The 27,110-nt window shown below is 36.1% G+C and overlaps 1 protein-coding gene across 50 annotated transcripts in view; it reads right to left on the bottom strand.

Annotated features, from left to right (window-relative positions):
- RIMS1 (regulating synaptic membrane exocytosis 1) overlaps positions 1–27,110 on the bottom strand; it is a 338,964-nt gene that overhangs the window by 85,732 nt on the left and 226,122 nt on the right. For 21 of the 50 annotated variants that reach the window (XR_011328372.1, XM_069804663.1, XM_069804664.1 and 18 more), the window contains 6 exons: positions 23,196–23,279; positions 18,288–18,365; positions 15,889–15,960; positions 11,476–11,658; positions 10,020–10,132; positions 4,403–4,432 (listed from right to left, as the gene is read on the bottom strand). Coding sequence is in view for 48 of the 50 variants with exons in the window: in XM_069804663.1 (XP_069660764.1) it covers positions 4,403–4,432; positions 10,020–10,132; positions 11,476–11,658; positions 15,889–15,960; positions 18,288–18,365; positions 23,196–23,279 (560 nt within the window). In the remaining 2 variants the exon portion in view is untranslated. Of the gene's footprint in view, positions 1–2,968; positions 3,113–4,402; positions 4,433–10,019; positions 10,133–11,475; positions 11,659–15,888; positions 15,961–18,287; positions 18,366–23,195; positions 23,280–27,110 lie in introns of all 50 variants that reach the window. The other 29 variants (XM_069804639.1, XM_069804658.1, XM_069804655.1 and 26 more) reach the window with 12 other exon arrangements.

Raw genomic sequence — 27,110 nt, 5'->3', positions numbered from 1 at the left:
ATCACCAAAGAGACTCTACATTCTGTAGACTTTGGAAAGCTGTGAATCTTGTCAATAAATAACATCTAAAAAGAACCCACTCATACATTTGAAAAAAGGGATTAGAGTTGTTTTAGCACTGAAACTAACTCCTGTGTAGCAGTGTGAACATCACTAAATTCCAAGGAAAACAACCTTATACCCAAAATTGAACTGCTGTACATGCTACACATGTATCTCCAGCAAAATATCACTATCTCTGATGACTTGTTGCTATCTAGCAAGTAATAAAGCAAGAAGGAGAAGGGAAATTTTGGCAAGGTATATGAAAATAAGCCTTTATGCTTACACAAAAAGAACAAATTCTTAAATGCCATACAGAGATAGGGAGTTTTAGGACATCAAAAATCCACATGGAAACTGGAAGATACTAAGTTTATCTAAGGTTAGTGGATTCTGATATTTTAGGAAGACTATCATTCCAAGCATACTGTTGGTGAAAATGATTCAGAGAGAAGTCATGAGAATTATACCAAGTCCAGGACACAGTCTTGCAGAAACAGATTTAGGAAACGATTAAAAAGAAAGGAGATATGTGGCTTGACTAGGGTCCATAATTATTTACATGTTGGAAGACTTCTAACCATAAAAGGCTCTTCAGCTTAGCAGATACAGGTACAATAATGCCCAGTAGCTATGAAGTTAGATAAGGTCAGATAAGTAATAAGACATGTTTAAGAAGTCAGGTGGTTAAGCACAGGACCAATTTTCCATTGCTTGCAGTCATTAAGCGAAAATACCTTTCTAAAAGGACATTCTTGCTCAAACCCAAGTATGGGCTTAATGCCAGAATGACTGGTGACATTACCATGGTCTGTGATTAAAACTGATAACCATATCAGTTTATCCTACACTATAGAAAACCTATGGATGTCTTAGCACTGCCTATATAATTTTCTGTAATGGTGAAGTCTGCAAGCAAAGAATTGGCTCTTGAGGCACTTCATGTTTCTGTTCAAGATGGTCAAGACAGAAAGCAGGGGTAGGCAAACAGTACAATTTGGAAATCCTCCAAATCTTGCCTGCCCTATTAAATGTTGGGCTAAGCTATGTAACAAGAAGAAATTGGCATCAAGATTTCAGATAGCTGTAACCCTTACCAGCAGATATCACACATCTTTTATGATGCAAACTTTAAGGGAAAAACCTCTGTAAGTCTAAAATGACAGAAAGATTTGCTTATACAAGGAAGCTACTGAAAAGTAAATTGAAGTGAAAATTTATCTCATAAAAACTATTTCATAGTAACAGTGTCTCTGGGGCACAAACAGCAGGTTCTGGCAGGGCAACAGGGAACTGCACTTACCCCAGAAGGCAACAGAGATCTGACCTATTCTTCACTCTGTCTTCACACTAAGAAGAAAAGTTGAACAATGACAAACAGCTACAGCTATAATGCAGTCTAGAGGCGCATACACTTAGCTCTTCTACACAGCAAAAGCCAGGAGCTTCATCTGTCTGTGCTGCTTAGATGCTCTGTTGATGGGAATTGGGGGGAAAAAACCAGCATCTGGTTTGAGGAAGTGAGCACAGGAAGCTGAAGAAGAAACTAGGCAGAGCCAATGTCCAGAACAAAGGCAGGGAAATAAAGCAGTGGTGAAATTTGGATGGCAGAATCCCCTAGAGCAGTGGGCAAGGGAAGCGAGGAAGGAGGGGAGCATTCACTGCAGAGCTGGCTGTGTGGCACAGCAGAGAGAACTCACACTGGTGTTGGACCAGGATGAAGCGTTTCAGAAATAATAGAGAGTCTCCAGGTTATTTCTGTTCAGCCTTCAGGATGAGTTTTGCAATATGCACACACAAAGTATCCCTGTGGTAGGTTCCATGACTTTAAAAATCCACAGCAAACTCTACTGTGAAACGTAAAAAACACATAAAATTTTGAAATCATGAGCGGAGGAATGTCTTGAAATACAAGGTTAGTAACCCTGAAAAATCAATCTGTTGCTAAGATAAAGAACTTGTTACCACTCCTCTGCATATACGAATTCAAAAAGTACTTATCAGCAACATGCAGGTAGTGAGGGAGATGGGCTCTGAAGCCTGCTCTGCAGCCCTGGTCCCTATACCTGACCAGAACGTGCTGTGGGCTCCTTTAAGGTTGTGTACATGGGTTTCCTTTCCGTGGGAGCTCATACAGCTCTGGACCTCCTCCCAAATCAGAACGGAGGCATGACCAAAGCACATACTGAGACTGCCAAGCTGGGAAATGAGCTTGGATCTCCCAGTACATGCAGAGGCATGGTGGTCATCTTGAGTTTAATAACTCACTCCAGAAGGAAGATAAGCCAATGTAAAAATCTGAACTGACTGATGCAACACTCAGTTCTTCCTCAAAGAGTTTAAAGGATGATCCCAACAGAAGCTTCTATTTAAAAGAAAACCACCATATACTTCTTAAAATTTGAAAAAAATTAAACCGCTAGTTCTGGCAGCAATCCAAGTCAGCATCTTTGTAATGTGCTGAAGACTTATTGGAACCCTTCCCATTGATTAAGTGGAACAGATGCTTGATTTTTTTGTTGTAGATCTATCTGGTCAGTGTTGTTCACATCTATAGTATATGCTTTCATTCATACCTACGTCTCTTGCCACGTAATATCCTGTAACCCTCCCCATCCATATCTCCCATTCACCTACTGTCCTTTTTATCTCCCATTCTGCCCTGGGGAAAGTCAGAGGTGACAGTGGGCTACTAGTGTAAGGCAGCTCAACTTAAGTTACTCATAGAGCCCCTGAAGTGCCAGCACTCCACTTCTTCCCACTCCTCTTCTTTTGCCCAGCTCTCTTCTGCCTCGGGGCTGCACCTGCTTTCAGCTCCCTTGAGCCAGAGGAATCTGTGCGTATAATGATCCCACCACCTTCTACACACTCCCAAATCTTGGGCAAGACCCATCCAACTCTTGTGGAAACAAGCTCTTTTACAAACCTGCTACAGGCATGGTCTAGTTTGTCTGCATAAAGTCAATCGTTTTAAACAAAGAAACATCCATTGCAGTCCAAGTCACAGGGCAAGGTTTGTGAACTTGCAAGAGGCATACAAACCAAACTGGCATGATTGATTTGTATTGTTCTGTTTGAGAGAAATATAAATATTGAAGAAAGCAAAAATGACAGAAATAATTTGTAAAATCAACCGTCCTTAGCACTTTCTTAAGACATTTCATAATACGTTCTTAACACTGCAAAATAACCTGTAATTGCTAATCTCTAAGTTAAATGTTATTTCTTTTTAATCTTTTTTTAACATTATCATGAAAACATACTCCTGAGTATTGGCATGGGTGTTGGAGATTGTAGCTAGTGGAACAGCTGCTGTATTTTTATCTAAGCAAGTATGAATGTGTCAGTGGGATTCACCCTTTCAGAAAGTACAGAGGTTGTAGGAGATATTCTGATTCAAGTTCACCTTACAGTTTGGCTTTGACCCATCAAAGCCTATATTCAGACCAGAATTTCCCAAGATCTGCAGGACTCGGGACTAAAGGTCAGAAAAGGTTAATCTGTGCCATTAATGTTTATGCAGCATAGTAGTTTGCCGTTAACATTAAAAGGGATTCATATTTTTAGTTTTTTTCTCTCCAAGCCTCATTCTGTTTTGAGATAACTCTTACTTTCAGCAAAAAGAAAAAAACCAAAACAAAACAAAAAAACAGAAAAAGGACTTCTCTGCAGCGTTGCCTCGATAGGGACATGACAGACTATACTTTTCACTATGTGGGACAGCCTTAGATACCTGTTATTTGAGCTCATTGATTTACTGGTATCGGCACAGACACGGAGAATTCATAGGAGGTCAAATGCATAGGAGGTGAGCGCTGTGCGTCTGCCCCTAGAAACCTGCCCTGCAACATGACTAACTTTGAGTGTCAAGGGCTTGTCATGCAAATAAAACACAGCTCATTCTTCAGAAGCTCTCTGCATATGAAGGATAGTTTCTGGCCATCATCACCTTCAAATATTCCCAAGCCCAGACCTAGGAAACATCCTTCACAGATGCCAAAAGCCATGGCTGCATCATTAGAAGCAGATGTTGTGCAGAGGTCAAGAGCAGCTTAGGTAAAAATCTTACTCTTTGTGTGAACTTTAACTCAATCAAGCACCTTCTAAGCCGTGTAAAATACCATGACTACTCCTGTTAAATACAGTATATTGCATTGCAATAGGAAAACTAGAAATTACAAAAGAAACCATTTTCATATTCTAAAGAGGGGCATCAGATAGTATATAGATATTTGAGAAACAACCTTCTCGCCTGTTAAACACTGTTAACTAAATACTATATGCTGTCATCGAATATATTGAGGGAAAAGCCAGTATTAACAGTTGCCAAACATTTGTAAAAAATTACATAAATATTTACCTTTTGTGGAAGAGTTAAAAGTCTCTTGCTCTTCAATGAATTAAATGCACGGAATGATGGAAACAGAAAAAGAAATCAGCAAATTTAAAGTTAGATAAAGAAATGTGTTACATGTGACAATGGCATGTACAGTAGGCAGTACTCCAGCATATGTAAAAGTAATGTAGAAAATTAAAATGATAAACCATGATAAATAATAAAGCCTATGACTTTTTCTTTAAAATTAACAGGAATAATGAAGTTACCGAGAACCAGATTGTGGAGTCTTTAAGTATTCCGCTCGAGCAGTATTGTCATACCCAAATTTATGATTAACATTAAAATCTTAAAATTGCTTTAAGTATCACTCTCATTCCTGAACCACGTAATCCTCATTTAGATTCTGAAGCCTTTTCTGCAATAATGAGTGTTACAAATTTATTTTCTATTAACTGAAATCTGTAATACTCAATAACCACTGGACTACTGAAAATTGGTCTTTAAGGAAAACATAAAAGATTATGAGGTTTGAACTCATTTGCAAGAGTTAGCAATGCTGAGAAAAAATACTCTCCAGCGTGAGTAAAGATTCCACAAGCTGCCTCAAAATATGCAGAGCCACCTAAAATTTTCAAAATAAAACCAGAAATATGAAGACAAAACAAACAGTGCTAAAAGACTAACACCTAAAATTGAAATGACTTATTCTTTTTTCTTCTGCCACTCAGGTTTTATACTGATGGATCTGAAAAAAGGTTTTAACTGAAAGGGTTTGATCTTTTACCATTACTCAAGCCACACTGTCACTGCAATGACATTTAAATGATCAAGTACATATACACAGGATGGTTTTCACTAGCTATTCATTTTTTTAGGATCATAAGTTGGTTAAATATAAAAAGATATTTGCAACTCAAAGTTATTATTTGACAACATACTGATTTTCTGTACAAAATTCTGATTCTTACTTGTTAAAAGGAAACACTGGACATCAAAACACTTCATTCCTCTATGATGTGACTACCATTAAAGACTTTTACATGAGACACGTGAACTTTAGACAAGTAATCCCCATTCAGTACCAGTAGAGTCTTCAACGTAGCTTTCCCTCATGAAACACTAGCACACATGCACGCATGTACTTCACCCTGCATACAAGCCACGTACAAAACTTATGCAGCTTTTTCTAACATGAGCTAAGATACAGCAATACTTAATGCTGGTCACACTTTTGCTTTTCTAAAGGTCACTGCATAAGGCCTGTTACCATAAACAGATGCCACTGGAAACACATAGAAGCACACTAGCTCAGTTATGTTTACAGATACTCTTTACATGTAAATAGACTGCTGATTATCACAAACCTTACTTTCATTATAGAGCTTCTGAAATATGAAAACACATTGTCGAAGCTATGAAAAAGAAATCATGCTGTGAAGCGCCAAATAGAAGCAGATACAGGGAGAAAGACCTGGTTTGCATGAATTAGCTCTTAAAAATATTTTTTAGACTACAAACAATCATTGCACATTTATCTTGCTGGTTCATAAATTTCAATAGTACATAACATGTTTTTTCTTATTTATTTGCTAGATTTCCTAATATTATCTACCACAGCCAAAACAGAGTATAGAAAAATGCTACAAATCTTCAGCTTGTATTCCTTTCCTTGATCAACACAATGATTAACCATTATACAAAAGTGTAGAGACCCACCCTCAAATCCTATTCAAGCAAGAATTCCTATGATGTTTGATAGTTGCAATGACAGAGGATGGACTGAATAAAGATCACAGAAATATGCTTTATACAGAAGTATTATTTAAAAACCGTGCAACTACATAACAAAGTTATTATAGAAACAGCTGAAACGCAAAGTCAACACAGAATCCCTGCCCCTCTTAATGATGTGCGCTGTTCCACTCAAACATGATGCAAATTAAAAAAACACTGATGCAAATCTCTTACAGCTCGGCGCAGCATGACATATTGAGAACACACCATTGTCCTTATCATGGCTTAGAATTTCACTGCTTTAGTCACTGAGCCAAAATATCTTCATATTATTAGGTCCTTTTATAAAATTATCAGTTAAAACAAAGAAATAAAAAATGCTTCTTAAGTAGCATACGTTAGGGTAATGACTACTGAAGTGCAACTTTTTGAAAACACACAGAGACACATCTACACCAGCCTAGCTTTCAATATTCAAGCATCTCAAGACCTTTAGATGCAATAACATCCCACTGTGTCTTGCACTCTAGGAAATACTGCTGACGGGGTTTCAAAGGAAAGAAATACAACCATGTCTTCCTTGAATATCACTGGGATTAAAATAAAAATCACATTGCCTAAAAATTACAGAAGCCTACAATCTTAACTGTAACCACTTTAAAAAGTCTGCATGTACCGGCATTGCTAAAAATATTATTTAGTTAGAACTGTTCCAAGTGAAAACAACTACCCACCCCACACTGCAAAACTAGGCAAAGCTGCTATCCCCTTTAGAACATAATCACCAAGAAGCCTTTTCTTTTTTTTTTTACTACTGTGCATAATTATTCTCTTTTGAGGTTTTAGTCCTTAAATTGGACTTTTTCCTCTACATTTAAGATTTTTTTCTCTCTTCCTGATCAGTAGTATCAAACCCATTTCTGTAATGGAATAGGGACCACTACTTTGGTTGTGTCTGTAAGAATTACTTCTGTGAGGTTATTTTTAAATAGTGTCTACTAATAAGGACCTTTTAAAACTACCTTATTTTCTCACAAGTTGACTTTTTATGATTCTCTAACTGCTGACCAAAGCAGTGTCTAAGACAACATCATCTGGTAGAGAGAAGGAAGCAACCGTTTTTTCAGTTCTAAACTTGACAATGACAAAATGGAATGTCCGAGATGCAATGTCAGTCCTAGAACAAGCCTTATTAGCATGGATATGATCATTTACAATTGAGAGCTAAAGATTAAAGATTTAGAGTTAAAATATCACTCTGTTTCTCGAGATGAAAACCACTGCCAGTCTCTTGCTCCTTCATTAACTCTCATTTGTTTCATAATGAGAGCTTTCGAGAGTAATAAAATTACTTTACTGGATTCTTCTATGCCTTCTGAATATGCAAAGAGCAAACACAAAACCCCTTTTGATATACAGACATTCAATTTTTTACAGCAACCACTGTGATTTGTAAGACAGACACAGATTCATAGATGTATATATTTAGATGTGCATTCAACCCTCCTGACACAACAGAATTCCTGTAAAGTGTACAGAAATACTTTACTATAAAAATGGTACCTTATGGTTTATCATACAGGATTTCCTTGAAACACAGGATGTCAATACTGACCACCAAAAAGTAGCTTGCTTTATAAATGAAGAAAAGGCATTTTGAAATGCTCCCTTTAACATTTGTATATTGCACTAGATTTTGACATCGTTTATATCCATGGTGACTGTGAATTTAAATCATTAAGGACACAATTCAGTTCCAAGTACAGCTAATGGAAATCTTTTACAGACCTGACCACGCTTTGGGTTCAACCCTACATTAGGGTCAGATCACTTCTAGTCAATCCATTTGACCCCGATGCTCATTTGACAGGGATTAAAGAGGTGAAACTGATATTAAAATTTGATACTGTAAATCAGAGCAAATGCTATGGTCTTATAGCCTCACTGAATTTAATTTCCTACAGTAGTATAAAGTTTATACATATTATCATATTTATTTCAGAAGATACTGACAAAACCATTTAAAAATATTTTATAAAATCTATTCAATTTAGTACTTCTCTGCAAATACATTCTCAGCTTAAACAAAGTATTAAACATGGGTAAAATCAGAAAACCTCCCCTTCAAAGGGACAAGCCAGTCACTTAGACAAAACCAAAGTACTGTGTAGAGAGGGAAATCACTTTAGCCTTCGATTCCATGTGCCGTAATGCAGCTATATTGACACAGACGGTATGATATATAACAACAAAGTAAATGATATGTCGCATCCTACTTGTACATTTTATACATAAGACGCAAGCATATCAACAAGTGTAAATAAAAGTTCAGTGAAACAGCATTACTTTACAGGTATTCACAGTATCAACAACTTTCTAAACCTAGAGTAGCTTTAGCCTTCTGCTCAACTTTCATTTTTTCTTTTCACTTCTGTATACAACCCATCTCTACTCATTTTCATGGTAAGTTCTACATTCATTTCCAATGTCTTTAACAAAATATAAATTAGCATTTTATTCTCAACACACCAGTTATCAAGAACAGCAGAAAGATGACAGACAAACATCCAAAGGAAAGCCAACTTAAAATTAAATTAAAGGCTGATTCATCATTACATATTGTACCGAGTTCTGAAATTGCAGAAGAAACATGAAAGAAATTTGAAATTCATTACTTATTACGTTTCCCTAAGAGGCCCCCAACTTACTAATATGCAGAAATAGAAGATGTAAATGTAGTTTGTAACTAGTTTATAATCCAGACAGTCCTAGATTCATTACAAAATGAGAGGACTCGAATGTAAAGTTTAAAATTAATAAACCCCACTTGTATTAGTATATTAATCATTCAAAATAAACACATGTATAAAACAAGAATGCATTTTTCTATGTGTTAATTGAAGGTGTAGTATGCCATCACAGCTCAAAGCCATAAAATTAACGTAAGCTGATTGCATGTTAATGCAAGCCATCATACAAAAAAAATCCCATGATAATCTATCATGATAAGAAGGTCATGGTCAGCAATACTATCTATTCAAGAAAGCAGTCTGCCAACAGTTCTATAAACCGCTACAATATTTCACCATTAGAAGCATTTCTATAATTTCCACGTAGAAGAAAGCGTTGTGTTACATGACAATCTCAGTTGTTGCTTGTAGTCAATGAGAAAACAGGCTTTTTAAACACAGACAAAAACCTGAATGTGCAAATATTATCCATTGTGCCATTTCATTTTATCATAATAGCTCATACTCTGTGTGCAGTATGTTGCTAGAAAAGGAAACAGCAATATTCATACCTATTTGATATTAGTATGTAAAAAACATCTTCCACAACCATTACGTCTACGTTGTCTTTTTCAGAAAAGAGCAGCACTCCTCTGCCTGATCAGTTTATTCTTAAGAAAGAAAGAGCTGATGACCTGTGCTTTCACATTTCCCATGGTGACTATTTTCATTCTTTACTCACTGAACTATGAACTCCAGAAGAAAAACAGATTTGTGATGTTTATTACTAATTTATGTTAATAATACATAACAATTAATATAAACTACAAAATAAGAAATGAGTAAGACTGGCAAAATGTTGTCAGAATCTTTGCCCCTGATTTCTTTAGCTGAATACAAACTAGATATGTGTTGGAGACTACCACGACTCTAATAGAAATTTAAAAGTAGACAAACATAAAAGGGTACTAGAAAATTAGGGCAATTAAACCATGCGTAATAATCCACTGGTCAAACTCTACTGGATTTCCCAGACTACAAATATGCTTTCATTCTCTTCTATTGCTTTATGAGTAGAATTATAGCATTGAACATGTAGTTATGAAAGTAGACTTTAAGTAAAGAAAAGTAAGAAATCAAAGAGTTTGAGCTATCATAAGCTCATTATTTGATACCTTGCTCTATACTGCCACTTCTTACTGGAACTTGCGGTAGCTGTCTTCCCCTGCGACTGCTGAAGGATGTGTCTGCAGGAGGAGACTGTGTGGGACTTCCTTGTTGATGCACTCTGCAAATGAAATTAAGATAAAAGTAAAATAACGCAAATGAAGAGAATTTTTATATTCTGAATTTTAAACACATATTAAGTTGCATATACTGAAGATGGGTTTGAAGAAGTTTGCATTTGGTGTATGCCATATGCACATACTCAGGTCTAGATACCCAGTTAACTTATAAGGCCTCACATTTAATCTCTCTACCTTCAACTAAGGAGAAATATTTTCCTTTGTTTTGTTGTTGGTTTTTTTTAATAAAGTACTAGTCAAAAACCACTGAATGAAAAATAGTTTTCTAAAACCCATTTATGATTATGACTCGCAATTTATATATGTTCTCCTGCACTGGTATAAGGGCAAAACAAAACATCACCTCTATATTTTATTAACTCTTGTATTCCCCTTGTGCTGATGCAATAATCGCACAAGGCCACAGAGAACTGGACAGCAAGTATCTGTTCCCATGGGATAACATGTTGTTTTACCCTGAACTCAGAGAAGTAAAAAGAACTTTAACCTTTGTTCTGGGGGGGGATTGCATGTGTGGGTGCGCACAAAGAATGAACAAGATTTTTAATAATCGTACCTATGTAAATATCCTAAACCCCTTTGGCTGAATTCTAGCTAGCAGTATTTCAGAGCACCTTGGCTACTTCATTTCTTACACATACTTACAGCATCTGAGTGTAACACATCAAACACCTTTGGAATGCTGGTAAGTTTGCATTTAAAATAAGTATGGCCACCTCTAATAACTAGGGAAAAAGTTTAAGAAAGTAAAACAAAGATGAGAAGGAGCAGACCACTGAGGGGGAGAGCTTACTATTAAATGCCCTTGCCAGCTACAGTAATATCACACTCACTACAGTGGACAAGCGCTGTTTATCTACTACCCTAAGGCTGCAAGTAGATAATTTGCGATTTTGAGTAACACGTTTGTGGAAGTCCAAAATACTGTTGGCTTTCACAGTGCGTAGATCAACTGACTTTCTCTTAGCCTGTAAGCTCAGAGTTAGCTGTGTGAACAGCACATGATTTCCTGCACAATGTTTAGAGAAATACTTTGATAATTTTCATATGGATACAGAACAAAACACAACAATGGAAGGACGAAACACAGCCAATTTTTTACTCTTACATTCACTTAAGTATTTAAGTTCAACAGCAAGAAGTACCATCTGGATGGTGAAGATAGGTGGCGTAAAGGATATGGGAGAAGTGTAAATACCATGAAGAGAGGATAATCTACAGTGCCAGAATGAGTGAACGCGCCATGTATGCTCAGGAAAGTACAACACCACACTGACACCCGGGAGGCAGGACATGAAAGCTGTGCTGTACACGTAATAGCAACCTTGTCAGAAGTGGAGAAGGTGGCGCCGAACCTCCGGGCGCTAGGTGATGTACAGAGCATAAGGCTCTGATACTAGAGCGCTCACTCGACCTCGAGCGAGCGTGATGTTTTCCCCTAATGACTGGCTGTTCAGTCGTTCGTGGGGTTGGAAGTCCCCTTCTAGAAAGACATGGTAGCAGACCCCTAAAACATCAGGGCCAAAAAGAAACTGTTCAGTTGTTAGCTCCAGGCATACCTTCCCATGCCCCCCTCCATCAAAGAACATTGCAAATCCTGGCTGCAGGACCAGGGTTGACTTTTCAGATTGAAGTTATTAATTCTGAATGCAAATCCATTTTCAAAATGACAAACTGCAGAACACTCACCACTGCAGATACACGTGACCCTACTTGTGGAACTGTTGAACTGCACTGCATATAGCGGACAGTTGGCCAAAAACTCTAGCTGCATCTTAAACACAGCAAACACAAGCTAACAAAACATATGACGTCAGTACTAGCACAGGGTAGGCTATGAATACCTAGCTTTACCACAAAGCATTTCTAAACCATAGCTTTTATCCTTATTCAAAATATTAACTGGATTTCAATTAGTGTCCTAAAAAAGGACAATATGTAAGCACATATGTAATTCCCTTGGTTTCCCTAGGAGTTCGAAATAAGGAATCTAATTAAGTATCTTTCTGCTGTAAGCCCTAAAACAGAAATACAGTTCTGAAGGAAGTCTAATGAAAATATAATTAAAATATGCAGTAAAATGATTAATCGTGTTAGTATACTAAAGCATAATTATTAGTAGTTTAATAATTACATATACTGCAAGTATAAGATAACCTGAAACACTTCAAGTTTGGAGAGTTACAAAGTATTCTAACTGTGCCTTTTTACTCTTCCTTGGTTTCCCAACAGTGCAGCATTTTGGAAATGGTACTACTGTATCTTACTGTATCTGCTGTAATTTCAGAAATTTCAGTTTCCTGTGACATCATTTCATTGGGGGTTTTTTGGTTTGTTTGGTTGGGTTTTTTTTGGTTTTGGGTTTTTTTTTCAAATTTCTGCAGACTTATGAAGTCTCCCTTCAGACACCCAGCACAACTTTCTCACAAGATACAGTCAAGTAACCAAGGGACTGTCTAGTTTATATGACTATCATACACTGAAAAGTCAACCTAAAAAAAAAAAAAAAAAAAAAAAAAAAAAAAAGAGAGAGAGATAACATGTGGATGCCTACCAGGGATAACAAGCAGGTTTGGTTTCAAAGCCATTTCATCAGTAACAGTTTATGTGCAAGTCCAGTCACAATACAACAAAACCAGGATTCTGCTGCCCTTGCCTTATTCTCTCTCAAACCCTAACGCTTCTTTAGCTTAACTCCTGGTTTGCTGTGGTGATAACCGTAACATTCCTGCAGAGACTGATTCCCCTGATTCTATAAGATGCTTACGATAACAAAGATGAGCTGAGTTCTGAAAACGCCTGTTTCTCCATGCTGACTGTAAAAGTAAACCATGCCAACTATTGCATGCAACCAGCTTTTAAGCATATTTTATCAGATAACATCCATAAGGTAAATATGGATCCCACCCTGTGCCAGAAAGTGCTTGCCTGCTTTTACTATGAATGAATGCTCCAATCTAACAAAGTCATCATGTTCTCAGTTCTGATTTTTCTCATTTTAGAGGCTAAATGTCCTGGAATTTATCTGAAAGCCTAGCAAAGCACTAGGAGAGTCTGTCCTGCCATTACAGAACACTTTATCTGAGACTCAGAAACTCAACTCCTGCTCTTTCAGTAATACTCTTTTTATAGACCTGTCCCCTTCCACGAGAGAAAGACAGAAGATCTGCTTAACTAAAATGAAGACACATGAGGCTTAAGACTTGCATTAGCTGGGCTATTACACTGAGACAAATATGCTACTTGGGGTGCAAATGAAAAATAGAGCTAAAAGGGAAGTGGAGAAAAACTAGAATGGTGTTAAGGACTTGCCGGCCTAGGAGAAAGATCGGTTGCTGAAAGGAAGAAGTTTGCAAATGGCTGATCAGAATGAGACAAAAAGGAACAAGCACAGGAGACAAAAGCTAGTGTACGACTGAGGAAACGAGACAGAAGTGAGATAAGAAGTATGGAGAGGAGAGGAATTTGGGAGAGAAATGATACCTGGTGAGCAATAGACTGCAACGAGCACATACATGTGTATCATCTCCTGGTTCCTCAAAGAGGAAGGTAACACTGCAAGCAGCAAACCTGTTAATTCAATTGGCAATGGTCTACACGGGAATCCTACAGGTTCCAGCTCTGCCTGCACCCAAGAAAACTCAAATTCCTTTCTCTTCAGACTGATGCCTCAGTGGCACATACTAAATACAACATGCTGCCACTTATGAAACTATAAAGAAAAACTAAGAATGAGAGAGCAGCACCAATCTGGCACGTGCCTGGCACCGGGTCCTATGTAAAATACAGCAAGTACAGTTGAAGACTGCATGTATCATAACACATATGATAGGTAACCTCAGATCTGGCATTTCTGGGGTGATCAGTTAGGGCTGAAAGAAAACATTTTAGGATTGGGATGAACTAAGTTTTACCACAGTTTTTCTCATTCATACAAGCACAGAAAATGTAATCAGTTTTACTCCTTCAGAAGAGTTTACTGAATCCCATCTTGAAGGCTTATCACAGAGAATTAAGAGAATTCATAGGCTCTGTAAACTATCCTGAGAAGGTTTGCTTTTTCCCTTTTATGTACATTTCCTAAGCTATCACAATACATGGAGAACTTAATCTTACATAGCATGTTGAAAGGCTCTACAGAGAAGCTGATAGCATGTTGGTATGTTATTCCAGTAATCTGCTTAGCTAATATTAGACAAGATCTGCAAATTGCAAAATAAAGATCAAATCTAAGACAGAAATGAATATTTGAGGAAGAAATAGTCTTGAGTTATATTTGCCATTTGACAAGAAAATTAATTGCCTGTCCTATTATCAAAACTTTCTGGCACTAGTGCAACATTATATGATGAAATACAAAACTACAGCACTCGGACTTATTTAGGCATTTGTGTCTCGCATCTAGCCCTAATGAATCACTTTACGGAAACAGAAGCCTACACCATGTGCCATGGAGATGTAAAAATAAGCAGCGCAATTCAAGTTTCACTATGCTCTTGTTGCACTGGGTTCATCGCTGAACAGTTATCAAGAACTGTGAGTCCCTTGGACCTCAGACCCAGTGGCTCCCCTTACTCTTCATAAGTTAGAAAAAAAGGGGGGTAAAAATGGGTTTAGTGATCTCAATGGCAAAACTGTCCCTGGTTTAAACACAGCAAGGATTTCAGCCATTATTTAGGTAATTTCTTTGGTCTAAAGTGAAAAAGCAACTGGGCTGTTCTGACAACAGAATCATCAAAACTAAGAAAAGTGTAACCATTGCTTTTGGATCAGGAATGATAATCTGGGGCTTGAAGCAGTAAAATAAAATAAAAGCTCTGAAGTTTTTCTACACAATGTGCATTTTCATTGAAAAAAAAATTTGTCTGTGTTGTTCACAGAAGTTTTTCAACCCTCACAATGTAAACAGATGTACATTCCTCCTCTACTAATCAAGATAACATAAATCTGTTTCTGACAAAGGCAGGATCTCATCTCACCCCTCCTCACTGCTCTTATTTCAGCCAATATACAGGGTTTAATACTTAACTAGATGTACTGCCGACTAAATATATTTTTGTTTTTCACTTCTTAATAATTTGAATATATAACCCTATGCTACTGTAGCATCAAAGCTAAAAGTTACAATGATAATATAAGTACAGGAAAATTCAATGAATTCAAAGGTTAAAGACCCAGTGTTTATATTGACTTTTTGTAATGATAGATTATAAAATTTTCTATACATATTTAAATGCTTAACTTAACATTTTTATATTATAAATTGAAAGTAATTTGATCAGAGACATCTTGAATTATTAATCTGTGAATATATTTTTTTCATCCTCAAATTTATTGTAAAACAGACGAGATTTTTTGGAATAAGATCAGTGGTAAAGTGCAGAAAAGGTTTAGTCCCGTACTAATGAAATATACTACACGCTTCCAAATGTCATCTTACAGAGATCAAGATAGTGGCGATGGATCTCAGGTTTTGGTTTATGAAAGGGATGGACTGCTAGTCTTTACCATTGAGTTTATCTGCCATGATGGAGAATGCCAGCAAAATTCCATATGTATGCAACACAGCAAGCAGTGCTAATAATATAGATACAAAGTAAATAATACTGTAAATTATGACAACAGCTTTTGGTACTGTCACAGTCGTTCTACTTCAAAAGTCGTATTAGAGGTATATTCAAAAAAATGGAATCATATGGATTATAAGAGACGTTTACTCATCGATCAGCAATCCTACCTTTCTGTTTCAGTTGCGGAGCCTTTCCTAGTTTGTTTTTGGCTGCTATATCTTTCCACTTTCCTGGACTGCCTGTGAAATGACATGTCAGAAAAGAAATAAACAAAGAAGAAAAAGAATACAGAAATATGAAGATTATTTATTAATGTATTATAAAGGTAATAACAGAAATGGTTGACAGATGAAAAAGTGACAACTGTTGTCATGAACAGGCTGGTGAACTCCAGGTTTAAGACACATTGCACTGATTAGGTTTGACTGGGGCTGATGGTGCGAAAGTTAGGCGGTACCAAAACAGGGGAGTTAACATTGATCCTGACTGAACCTGTAGATAGCTCCCACTTCACAGTCTGTATTTGATTAGAAACAACACCTCCTCGTAGGCCTTTTAGTCATCTCTTAACAGCATGAAAACCCAAATGCAGAGTAGACAGCAGGAAAAAAATGTTGCAGAAAGCACCAGAAAATACTAATCAAATGTAAACTTTAAAAATTGCTTTTAAATCTAAAATCCAAAAGCAAAACAAATACTGCATCATATCAGACTTAAATAATGCTGTCACTATATTAATAAAAACTTGGCTTTTCAAAAATCTCATTGTATTAAAACTTGTTAAGGTTTTTTAGAAACAGTTTAAAACAATTCTATTTTTTTTTTCTAGTCAATATAAATAAGTCAGAAGTTTATTTCATTTCTTCACTCCTTTCCCACATAAATCTTTTATAGAATTCACCTGACATTTGGATAGTGAGGCACTAGTTACCTCTGACAACCTAAGCATTTACTTTGATAGTAAATAAAAACAATGAACAGTAATATGAGTCAATAAATGTAAGGAGGAAGGTAAAGCATGTTTCACCATTATGACCCAGGACTATAAATATACTATGAAAATCTCTGCAAGTCTTGTGTGTTCCAAAATTTTCTTTACTATCCACAGTAATGTGAGCATTTACACAACAGGATTTATGATTTTAAACCTTTGATAATCATGAATATATATCAGTTTTTCAGAATAAAAAGTGCATACGGTATTTCAGGAGTGGTCTAAAACAGGAAGCGATGATTATTCATTGTTAGATCAGAAATGTTGACAAACCCTAACCTGCATCTTATGCTGGTGCAAGAAACATATATAGCAACTTGCAACGATATAAGCAATGTCATATATTAAGCTATAAAAGAATTACTGTGGGCAAAACAAATAGATAAAAATAATATTTAAAAAATATATTTTCCTTTTAAACCTTTGTGGTTATAAAGAGTGATCCAGTGTCTGAACTGGAAGATACCTAGACAGCTGTAACACCAAATTATACCCAAAGAACATAATCACAGTGCATTTTCATGATTTGTACCCACTGTAATATTTGATGAGCATTATATTGTGATGCGGTATGCTCCACAACAAAGAAAATACTGCAGCATAATACAAAATGCTTTTTGCATGAGCAGAGGTCATAACCTGATGCTTTCCAGGTTTTAAAAGAAAATACTTTCTTACCAAAAAATAATATCTCGGATTAAAAGTTAAAAACCCTTTTGTCCTCAAACTATTTTCTCCAGATTTATTTTTTTTTTATATTCTCATTACTTTTTAATTTTTTTCTTTACCAGGCCAAATACAAGGTGGATACACAGGGTAACATATTTAATGCTGCAGCTTTACTTAAAAGCTAAGTATTTAAAATTATGGTTAGATCCACTGAATGCAGCACCATTATCACTCAAATGATGTCAGCCTTTTCATTTTCTGTTTGTCTGGGTATGGGGCTTATTTTTCTTTTACTCCTTATGTCACTTGCTTAGACTGTGACATTATGTGCAATGGAGAAAAAAAGCACATAGTGACTACTCCTTGTAGGATGGAAAAGCTGAGAGTAGGACATCCTTTCTTGTGAAAAGTGACAAAGTAATATATAGCACTGGTGAGCTGAATATACTTATTTCTCTGCTCTCTGGCTGTCCTTGTGAGCAGCACACATTAGATATACGTTTAAAAATTTAAAAATCACAATTTCCTTCCTGTTTCCTTCCTCTTGCTAAGAGGATGCTGTATACAATTCCATATAGCTCAACAGCCTACTACAGCACTTGCAGTCCTGACTCAGCTTGAGCACAGTGTGGGCATTGGCAGGTATGTATTTACAGGTAGGGGCGCTTTCATGCCCATATACAAGGTACGAAGAGTGCACTGGGGACAAGAACACTCAAGTCATACTCAAATTTACCTCTTAAATGTACTTTAGAGGGGATTAAATAGTATCTATGAACAATACATACATATACGTACTTATACATAAAAAGAGAAAAAAACTTCATATACAGAGGATATGAAGAATATACTATAACCAAGACCTCATTTATTTGGAACTATAATTTGAGTAAATAAGGATACCTCTGTGCTGCTCCAGGTTTAGCACTTAGGTGGTCTACACTGTCCTGTTTTGGAATGCAAGACTCCAGCGTCCTTGTTCTTCACAAAATTTGGAAACATGGATATGAATTTGGACAGAATGAGCAGAAACAGAGAGATGGTCACATGCAGTGAAGGTGGAGACATGCAGTCAAATATATAAACCAAAAGCATTAAGGCGCTATCTGATGAGAAAGGCTATATTCCTCATTTCCCCTTCCATTGATTTAATCCATACATTTTAAGGAAATGTTAAAATTTTTAGACATAATATCAACAACCTAAGATGCAATAAAGTATGAAAGAATGAAAGCCACAATAATATTGTTAAAAACCTTTATATTCTACATGCTGAACCGCAGCACTGTGGTTTAATAGTTGCCATTATCCTTCTTGAGAATTAATCTACAGTATTTTCATTAGATTAATACATAAACCTATGGAGAATATCTTCCCTAGTAATTTGAAACATGTGTATTTTGTCATATTGTGAAATTCTCCTGAAAACGCACATAAATTTCATAATTTCATATATTCTGATGAAAACTTCATATTCTGTTGCCAGCCAGTCTGCTACAGTAATAACTAACAACAATTCGATAGCAAATTAGAATAACTGACTCAGCTTTCTTTTAAAAATTCAAATAAAGTTCAGAATATTTCTTAAATTCTGTATTATTTTCATTTTTGCTGAAGCTGTTTAAGAACCTCAGAATTTGTTCGCAGCTTTCAATTTGGCATAAATATTATGAGCTTGTTGGTTTATTATTATTTTTTTATGGTACACATGGTAAAAAAAAAATTTTTTCTTGGTAAGGTGTATCAATGTAAGATTTTTTTTCAATATCAAATTTGGTTTTTAATGAGAAAACTCAGCAAAATTTGCAGTCCACTAATAATCCAGGGTATGTAATAAATTTGCATCTATACCTCCATTAGGGTGAGGAGCTGGTGAAATTTCTCTTGAAGGTCAAAAATCTACCAAGTGCCACATCAAATCACCAATCAATAAGGCCTTGTTACATATACAGACAAGCACTATATATTATTTTATATAGAGACAAGCTATTCACAGTTCATGTTCCAATGACCCATGTGGCTCAAAATATTTATCACTGTTGAGTGTAAACAAAATCTACACACAGAAATAGAATTATATTCATATCAAAATTAAAAATTACTATTCTTAAAGTGACAAAAAAAATTTTTGTAAAATTCAGTGTCAAACATTTAAAATGGTTTATTACTGGCTTGTACAAGAGACCTCAGTGGTTTGCAGTTGAGTCTGTTCGTTTACGTAGCCTTAAAGCCATCAAAAACGTCATGTTCAATACTTCCTGATTTTTCCTGAATATTTCTGAAAGGCTGGATCTACATGGTATGTGAGCTGGGAGGTCACAACTACTCTGAAGGCTTGGTAGCTCCTCGCACTCATTCCTAGCACTTCAATTCATGTCTTGCAAAACTGCGTCCCTGATCAAGTCCCATAGTTGCTGGGAAGATGGGAAAGGATCATCCAGGCCATATCAGTCTGCCGCTGGCAGTGCACTACAGTTGGCTTCAGGATGACTCGTGGACAAGCATTCTTACAGATGCGTACATGACCACCAAAAGTTACTTCTCTTAACTGAAGGTAGATGAGAATTAATTTTTTAAAAGGCTTATTTTATCTGGTCTCGGTTATATGCTGAACCTATACGCAGACTTCTCAAAAAGAACAGTCTGAATAAAATTCCCACCTACCATTAACTGCTTTCATTCTCCTTGTTTTTATCATCACTTACAATTTCATAATTTTGCAGTTCTCCAGTTACCAGAAAGTCTTTCACTTTAGACAGACTTTCTAATTCTAATTTCTAATACAAAACCCAAAAAACCTCCCAGCAATGAAGCTATCAAATTCAAACCAAAAACTATTCTTTAAAACATCTTAAAGAAATACATGATACTAACCCAACACTTGTTAATTCCTAACACTGAAATAACATATAACCCATGTCTTCATCTTGTCAAGGTACATCTAGGAGTCACTTTTTCTGATATGGCAAGTGAACAAATTCCAGAATAACAGCAATCTTGCCAAGACCTTTACTAAAATTTAGGTTATGAATCATTATTGATAAATACAATGTTGCAAAAACTGGATTCAAACGATCAAAACTGGAAATAATGCGTAAGCCATACGTTTAAGAAATGTATTCAGAAATAGATCTTCTTGATTGCACCCTATATGCAAATTTGGCCAATTTGTAAGTGTCCTGGTTTCAGCTGGGATAGAGCTAACTGTCTTCCTAGTAGCTGGTACAGTGCTGTGTTTTGAGTTCAGTATGTGAAGAATGTTGATAACACTGATGTTTGCAGTTGTTGCTCAGTAGTGTTTAGACTATAGTCAAGGATTTTTCAGCTTCTCATGCCCAGCCAGGGCACCTGACCCAACTGGCCAACGGGGTATTCCATACCATGGGACGTCATATCTAGTACAGGAACTGGGAAGTGGGGGTGGGGAATTGCCACTCGGGGACTGGCTGGGTGTTGGTCGGCGGGTGGTGAGCAATTGCCCTGCGCATCATTTGTACATTCCAATCCTTTTATTACTACTATTGTCATTTTATTAGTGTTATCATTGTCATTATTAGTTTCTTTCTTTTCTGTTCTATTAAACCGTTCTTATCTCAACCCAGGAGTTTTACTTCTTTTCCTGATTTTCTCCCCCATCCCACTGGATGGCGGGGGAGTGAGTGAGCGGCTGCGTGGTGCTTAGTTGCTGGCTGGGGTTAAACCACGACAGTAAGATAAATCTGGAATGTACTCAAATGAAGAGTAAGATGACATCTGTTGAAGTCAATTAATCTGTGAAAATACGATTTGAAAGCAGTGATAAACAGTTAGTCAGCTACCCCTGCTGATCCACCAGACCTTTATTCCCTGACACCCACTGCATCAGTTGTCAAATTGATACAAGCATGTCTTAAAAAAACATAAATTATTGAACTGAGTGGTGTTGGCCAACTGCTAAAGCTATGGGAAATAACCAGAATGAATGTAAACTTAAAGAGTATAAACCAAAGGTAAACCACCTTTGATTCCCTCACTGATACTCTCTCTACAGACAAGGTGCGCTATTATTTTGTATTGGGCATGCAATGCAAAGGAAGATCCTGGAACTGAGAGGCTGCAGCCAGTCATCAGGATTGAAGTTAGCCTAACCTCCACGTTCATCACTGACTGCATCACTGGGATTTGGTGACCAGATTACCTGCAAGACTTCCAAGCACAAGAAGGTACTCATTTCACTAAGAAAATTAGACTGCTGTTTCTCTGACTCAAAATCTTTCCCATAACAGATTCTATATCGTACAGATGCTTTATTGTGATATGTTTGCTAACAGGTATTAGATGATTTCAGTCTTACTCCACAAAACTTCAGCTGACATCAAAAGGCTTACAATTCTGCATTAAGAATGGCAGTACTTGGATGAAAACCTCCTTTCACTGATATGTGATAGGATTATGATTTAATTCTAATCATTTCAATGACAGCAAGATTTTATCCACTCTGATCTACTGAAGTCAAAGACAGTCTTGCCAGCGACTTGAAAAACGGGAAGCAAAATTACCTAAAAATGCCTAAAAGATACAAAGGACATTTGTAAATTATTAATAGCTGTCCCATCAAAGGGATGTGTTGGCAAAATTTCTAGAAATGCAGTATCTGTAAGGGGGGGACAATTTTGAAATAATGTTTCACAAATTTAATTTTGTAATTTATAATGCTGTCTTACTCAAATAGAAAAAGAAATGCTATCCAAACACAATTACACTCTTCCCACCTTGTATTAGTGAAATACATCCAGTATCAAGTAAACAAGACAAATTACAGTACAAATATAAGTACTGTGGATAGACTTTAGCAGAAGGTAAGTATTAGCATTATAGTAACTGAGTTTTATCCATATACCAGTCTTGCAGTTTTAAGTGCAACTTCATAAGAGTTTACACATGTATGGATTATTTACATGAACCATCTGTATCCTGTCATTTACTGTAAAATAAAAAAAACTGAAGGGAAAACTTTGAATTTGCATCTCAATAAGAATTATAATGTCTGCTTAAAAAAACCCCAGATCTATCTGGAAAAAAAATACCAAAAAAAAAAAATTACTACCGCCAAGGCAACGGAATACCAAAACTGATTTGAGCAGAAAGGTCATGACAAGAAAAAAACCAAACGTGCTTCTATTAATCACAGGTGGTATTCAGCATTTAAAAAAAAAAAAAAATAATAAAAAATTTCAAGCACTGGTGTTTTTAACCAAAACCTACCTTCTTAGGAAAACATGCTCCATGGAGACCATCCTGATTTGGACAGAATTTACAAACAGCGCCAATTTTTACGTACATCAACTAGCAAGTGTTATCAAGACTTCCAACGTATCAATTTGTGGTTTTTTTTCCCTCTTAGAAACAGTTTGTTAAAAAAAGGAGAAAACCCCAATAAAATAAAAATAAGCACCTAGACAAGAATAGGCTGTACAACAAATATTTATCATATTATAAAGCACCACAGTGAAAACACCACCAACGTTTACAGAAGCAAGTAAAAACAGACTAAAGAACATTAACACAGATGATGTTCTGTTGTATTAGACATCTTATTTCATGGCTTGTGACCATTCAGGCAAAGAGAAGATTTGCAAAGACATTAATTCCTAGGTGCTTTATAACAGTTCAACAAAATGCAGAGATGGTATCTAAGCTGCTGTTTTATTTTGGGCTTCTGGAGGTTGTAAGTCTCTCTCTACTTATATGCATATTTTTAAATTTCAGTATACTCCTCCGAGAGTGCAAGATGCAGTAAGCCACTTTCCACTGGGAGGAGTTGACTAGTACCTGTCATCCTCCGGAGATGCATGCTGGATATGAATCCTGGGACTAGTAGGTCGTCTCCTCTCTAGGGAGGGGGACCATCTACCCCTGTTTGCCCGTTCAATAAAACAGGAAAAAAACAGGATATTTAGTTTGTGATAAAATTAAATATATGGGATTTGGGACTGGAAAAATACCCCAAAAAGTCATGAAAGTGTGTCATTTAATTATTTTTTTCTAGCAGTTTTCTAATCCCCAAGTATACTATTCTAATGGCTGTTAACTGCAGAAACATTACAGCTGAAACAAAGACAATGTGTGCCCAAAGATGCAGAATTTAGACCGATATAAATCTTTTACATAGTGTACCATTAAGTTTTCAAATATTCTCAAATGCTAGATTATCTAAAAACCTGTCATTCGCATAGAAAGTTGTAATTCCAAACTAGAAGAGATTTTCGAAGACCATATGATGGTCATTTTCTGGCTGGTATTTTGTTAAGTTCATGTCTCCTAGCTCTTTGTACTGAAAAATGCATTCTCAATAAAAATATAGGACTATGAATTATAAGAAAAATTCTAAGGCATAAAGTGACCCTTTTCTGGAACACAATGAGAGATTAAAGGTAAATTAATTAGCTACAACTAAGCTACACACATTTGTGTACATGTACTGGAGTAATTTTTTTAATTTAAAAATATATATTGAAAGCATGTGCAGCCAGCTTCCTCTTCTGTTCGTTTCTCTGTATCCCTGCAGTACATGCCAGCAGATTATGTTGTATAATTAAATTTAACAAAAAGGACCTGAGCTGTGAATGAAAACTGGTGTCTTACATGATTTTTTTTTTTAAAAAGCTCATTTAATTTAGAATGATACATACTATCCTATAGACTGGTGTTGCTTATTTTGTTGGGATGTTATGTGGTTGTAATAGTACAAGTGTACGTATAACAATTTACAAAATCAAAATATACTGATTAATGTACAAACAGCAAAATGTTTACATAAACTCTGCACAACTATCTAATATTTCACTTTCTGAGGCATCCTTCCAGTCCATGTAATAAGGAAAAGGGTTTGATTTATGGAACATGCAAATAACAAAGTTTTCAAGAAGATTAGCATCACTTGAACATTAAGGTAAAACTTTCAGAAGTTTCAAGAGCAAATAGGTTGTTAGTAGTTAGTTTCTTTTTCTCTCCAAAGCAAGAGTTAAAGAAAATGTTAATGCATCAGTGCACTCAAAGCCCTTAATATGCTGATATCCACTACAAATATTAAACAGCATTTGATAGAATTAACTGGGTCATGAAGTATGAACTTTGAGAACATGCTCTCTTTCACTGAATGTTGAATGACTGTGAGCCACAGTGCAACGTGGACAAACATGCAGTAACCTATTCCTTTACAGGGTTGAAAAGGACTGGAAACAATACGTCGCATACCTAATGCAAACAGTTATTTTACTGTATATTATTTTAAATGTAAATGGTGTTATTCAACATAACTGTTAAAGGCATGCAATATAAACACCTAACACTTCCGACTTACTAAAAAACCTTAGAAAAATCAACATGAAATCAGGACAGGTCTTAATTGGATCAAGTGACAGCTCCAACTTCTCTGTTATCTATTTATGAGGAGGTAACAAGTAACTGTTCGGCTTTGTACCTTCTTCAGGTGGTAGTGACCAGCTAATAGCAAACATCCTGAAGATCTTTGAAATGTTTTGATTCCTACTGCAGCAAAGCACCTCAGAACAAATCTAACACCACAGCTGCTGGGCTGCATTTTGCAGATGTGCTGACCCTGTTGTACATGAACTAATCCCTGGGCTGTGCTCTTTGGTTTTATTTGCTCAGATCTCCACTAACTAACCTCTCAGGACCAAAGCATACAAACAGTACCAATCTGTACAACTGCTCTTGCGCTAACTGCTAAAATACACAATTGCTTGCAACATAAGAAACTTAGAAGGCAAATAAAAGCCACACTAGATATTATTAACTATCCCTGCCTGTAATCTTATATCAATCCAGGGAAGATGCCGTTATGATGAGAAACCATTGCTGAATCAGTTCAGATACTGCACTTACATCTCATGCCTATGTGCTTTCCTAACTGGAGGCTGGGGGTTGCAAATTTCCTCATTCTAAAGAAATAGTGCATAATTTACAAGGAAAAAAAGCACAAAATTTGAGACACAGTGAAAAGGACAATAAAAAAAATCATAATAAAGGAAGTAGTAGCAGCAAAAACATTTTCAATGGCATTAGAGGATATTTATGACTATATTATAAAAGTAACATAGGCCTTGCAGATCATCACAGGAACTTCTACAATGCAATCATTTTGGGGAAAAAAAAAAAAAAAAACCCAACAAAAAACCAAACAGCTTGGAATAAATGGGTAGGTGGGTGGGGAGAGAAAAAAAAAAGGCGAGGAAAAAAAAAAGGCTGGCATGGTGCAACTGTATAGATCTATGCAGTAGGGGCTGGATATTTTTGAGTATCCTAGTGTATACTGCGCCAAAGAGAAATACATGACGGATTAAGTTCTGTACTAAACGATTCCATTTACCAAATAACTTTGGCAGGCCTGTGTCAGGGCAAGGTCAGTTTGCCAGTCAAGTTATACAGACTTTCCTTGCTGAAATGATGAGGCTTATAGCAGGAGAAAAGGAATGTCTTTTTGTTGTTGTTTTGGTTTAGTGCAACTAACAAGACTCATATATCCCAAATTTATATATACTGCTGAAAGTATTCTTCTGCTGGTATATGCGGGTCAACAAAATGACTGGCAAAGCAGCATCTTAAAAACCAGTGACTAGTCCAACCATTCCAAATGACAGGAATTATGTTGTATAGTTTAATGATCAAAACCATTTCCAACAAATCATTGTCACAGAGAAACAGGACTCTATTGTCCACCAGTTACACACAGCCAACACCAATTTGTTAAAAAAAGCTCAAGTGGACTATTTTAACTCTTGATTTCAAATTCAATCTAATTTATACCCTCTAAGACAAAAGATTGGATGGAATAAGTAGAAATAATTTTCCATAGGTGAGTACACTCATAATTTTGTTGAAGAAAATATACAATGCCACATTTAGAAGTCTATCTTTATATTTTGAGGTCTAAAAGTCTAAATTTTAAAATAAAATCTACAATTCCATTTGGGGGTGGGGGGAGAGGAAACACCATGAAAAGAACTAACAATACCTTTAACATAGGTCCCTCAAATATAATGATAATAAAGTGGTGCTGCATAGATTGGACTTCACAAAACCACGTGTTTCTCTTTGCTACAAGCAGGACCAACTCTACAACTGATGGGTGTTTGTCTAATCTCTTCTTAGACAATCTCCAGTAACGAAGCCAAAACAACCTTTTCCATATCATCTACTACAGTGTTTCATCATACTTGCTTTCAAAAAAGCTTTCCTACTGTTTAAGATGAACCTTACTGTATTTTAAGTCCCTTATTCTCATCTTGTCCAGCACAGGAACAAAATGCTTTCTGAATGTCCTGAACTTAATTCTATGTTCTTCAAACTGAAGTCTCCTCTATCATTACATGCAACTGATCGCTAACCTCACGTTGAAGTGTAAGCAGATACAGTCAACAGTGGACAATTAAATCTTCTAAAATTAGCTTACCCCAAACCAAAAATATTAATTTGGTGGGTTTTATACATTAAACATAACATCTTCCTCCAAAAATTGGGCTGTGTTGGAAAAACATCATCTATGTCGGAAGAAAAAATTTAAAAAAAAGTATGTCCTAAATCCTGTGTCAGAGCCACACAGGTCTTATTTCCAACAAAACCATCGTGGAAAATTTGAATATGACTTTCTTAAAAAAGAGTTTTCTGCACCCCCATGAAGGATCCCAATTCAAAAGCACCTATTTAGGACTTCTAAAAGAAATA

Source organism: Haliaeetus albicilla, chromosome 17, assembly GCF_947461875.1.
Source record: "Haliaeetus albicilla chromosome 17, bHalAlb1.1, whole genome shotgun sequence".
Lineage (NCBI taxonomy): Eukaryota > Metazoa > Chordata > Aves > Accipitriformes > Accipitridae > Haliaeetus > Haliaeetus albicilla.
This window is presented reverse-complemented; position numbering and strand designations above follow the sequence as displayed.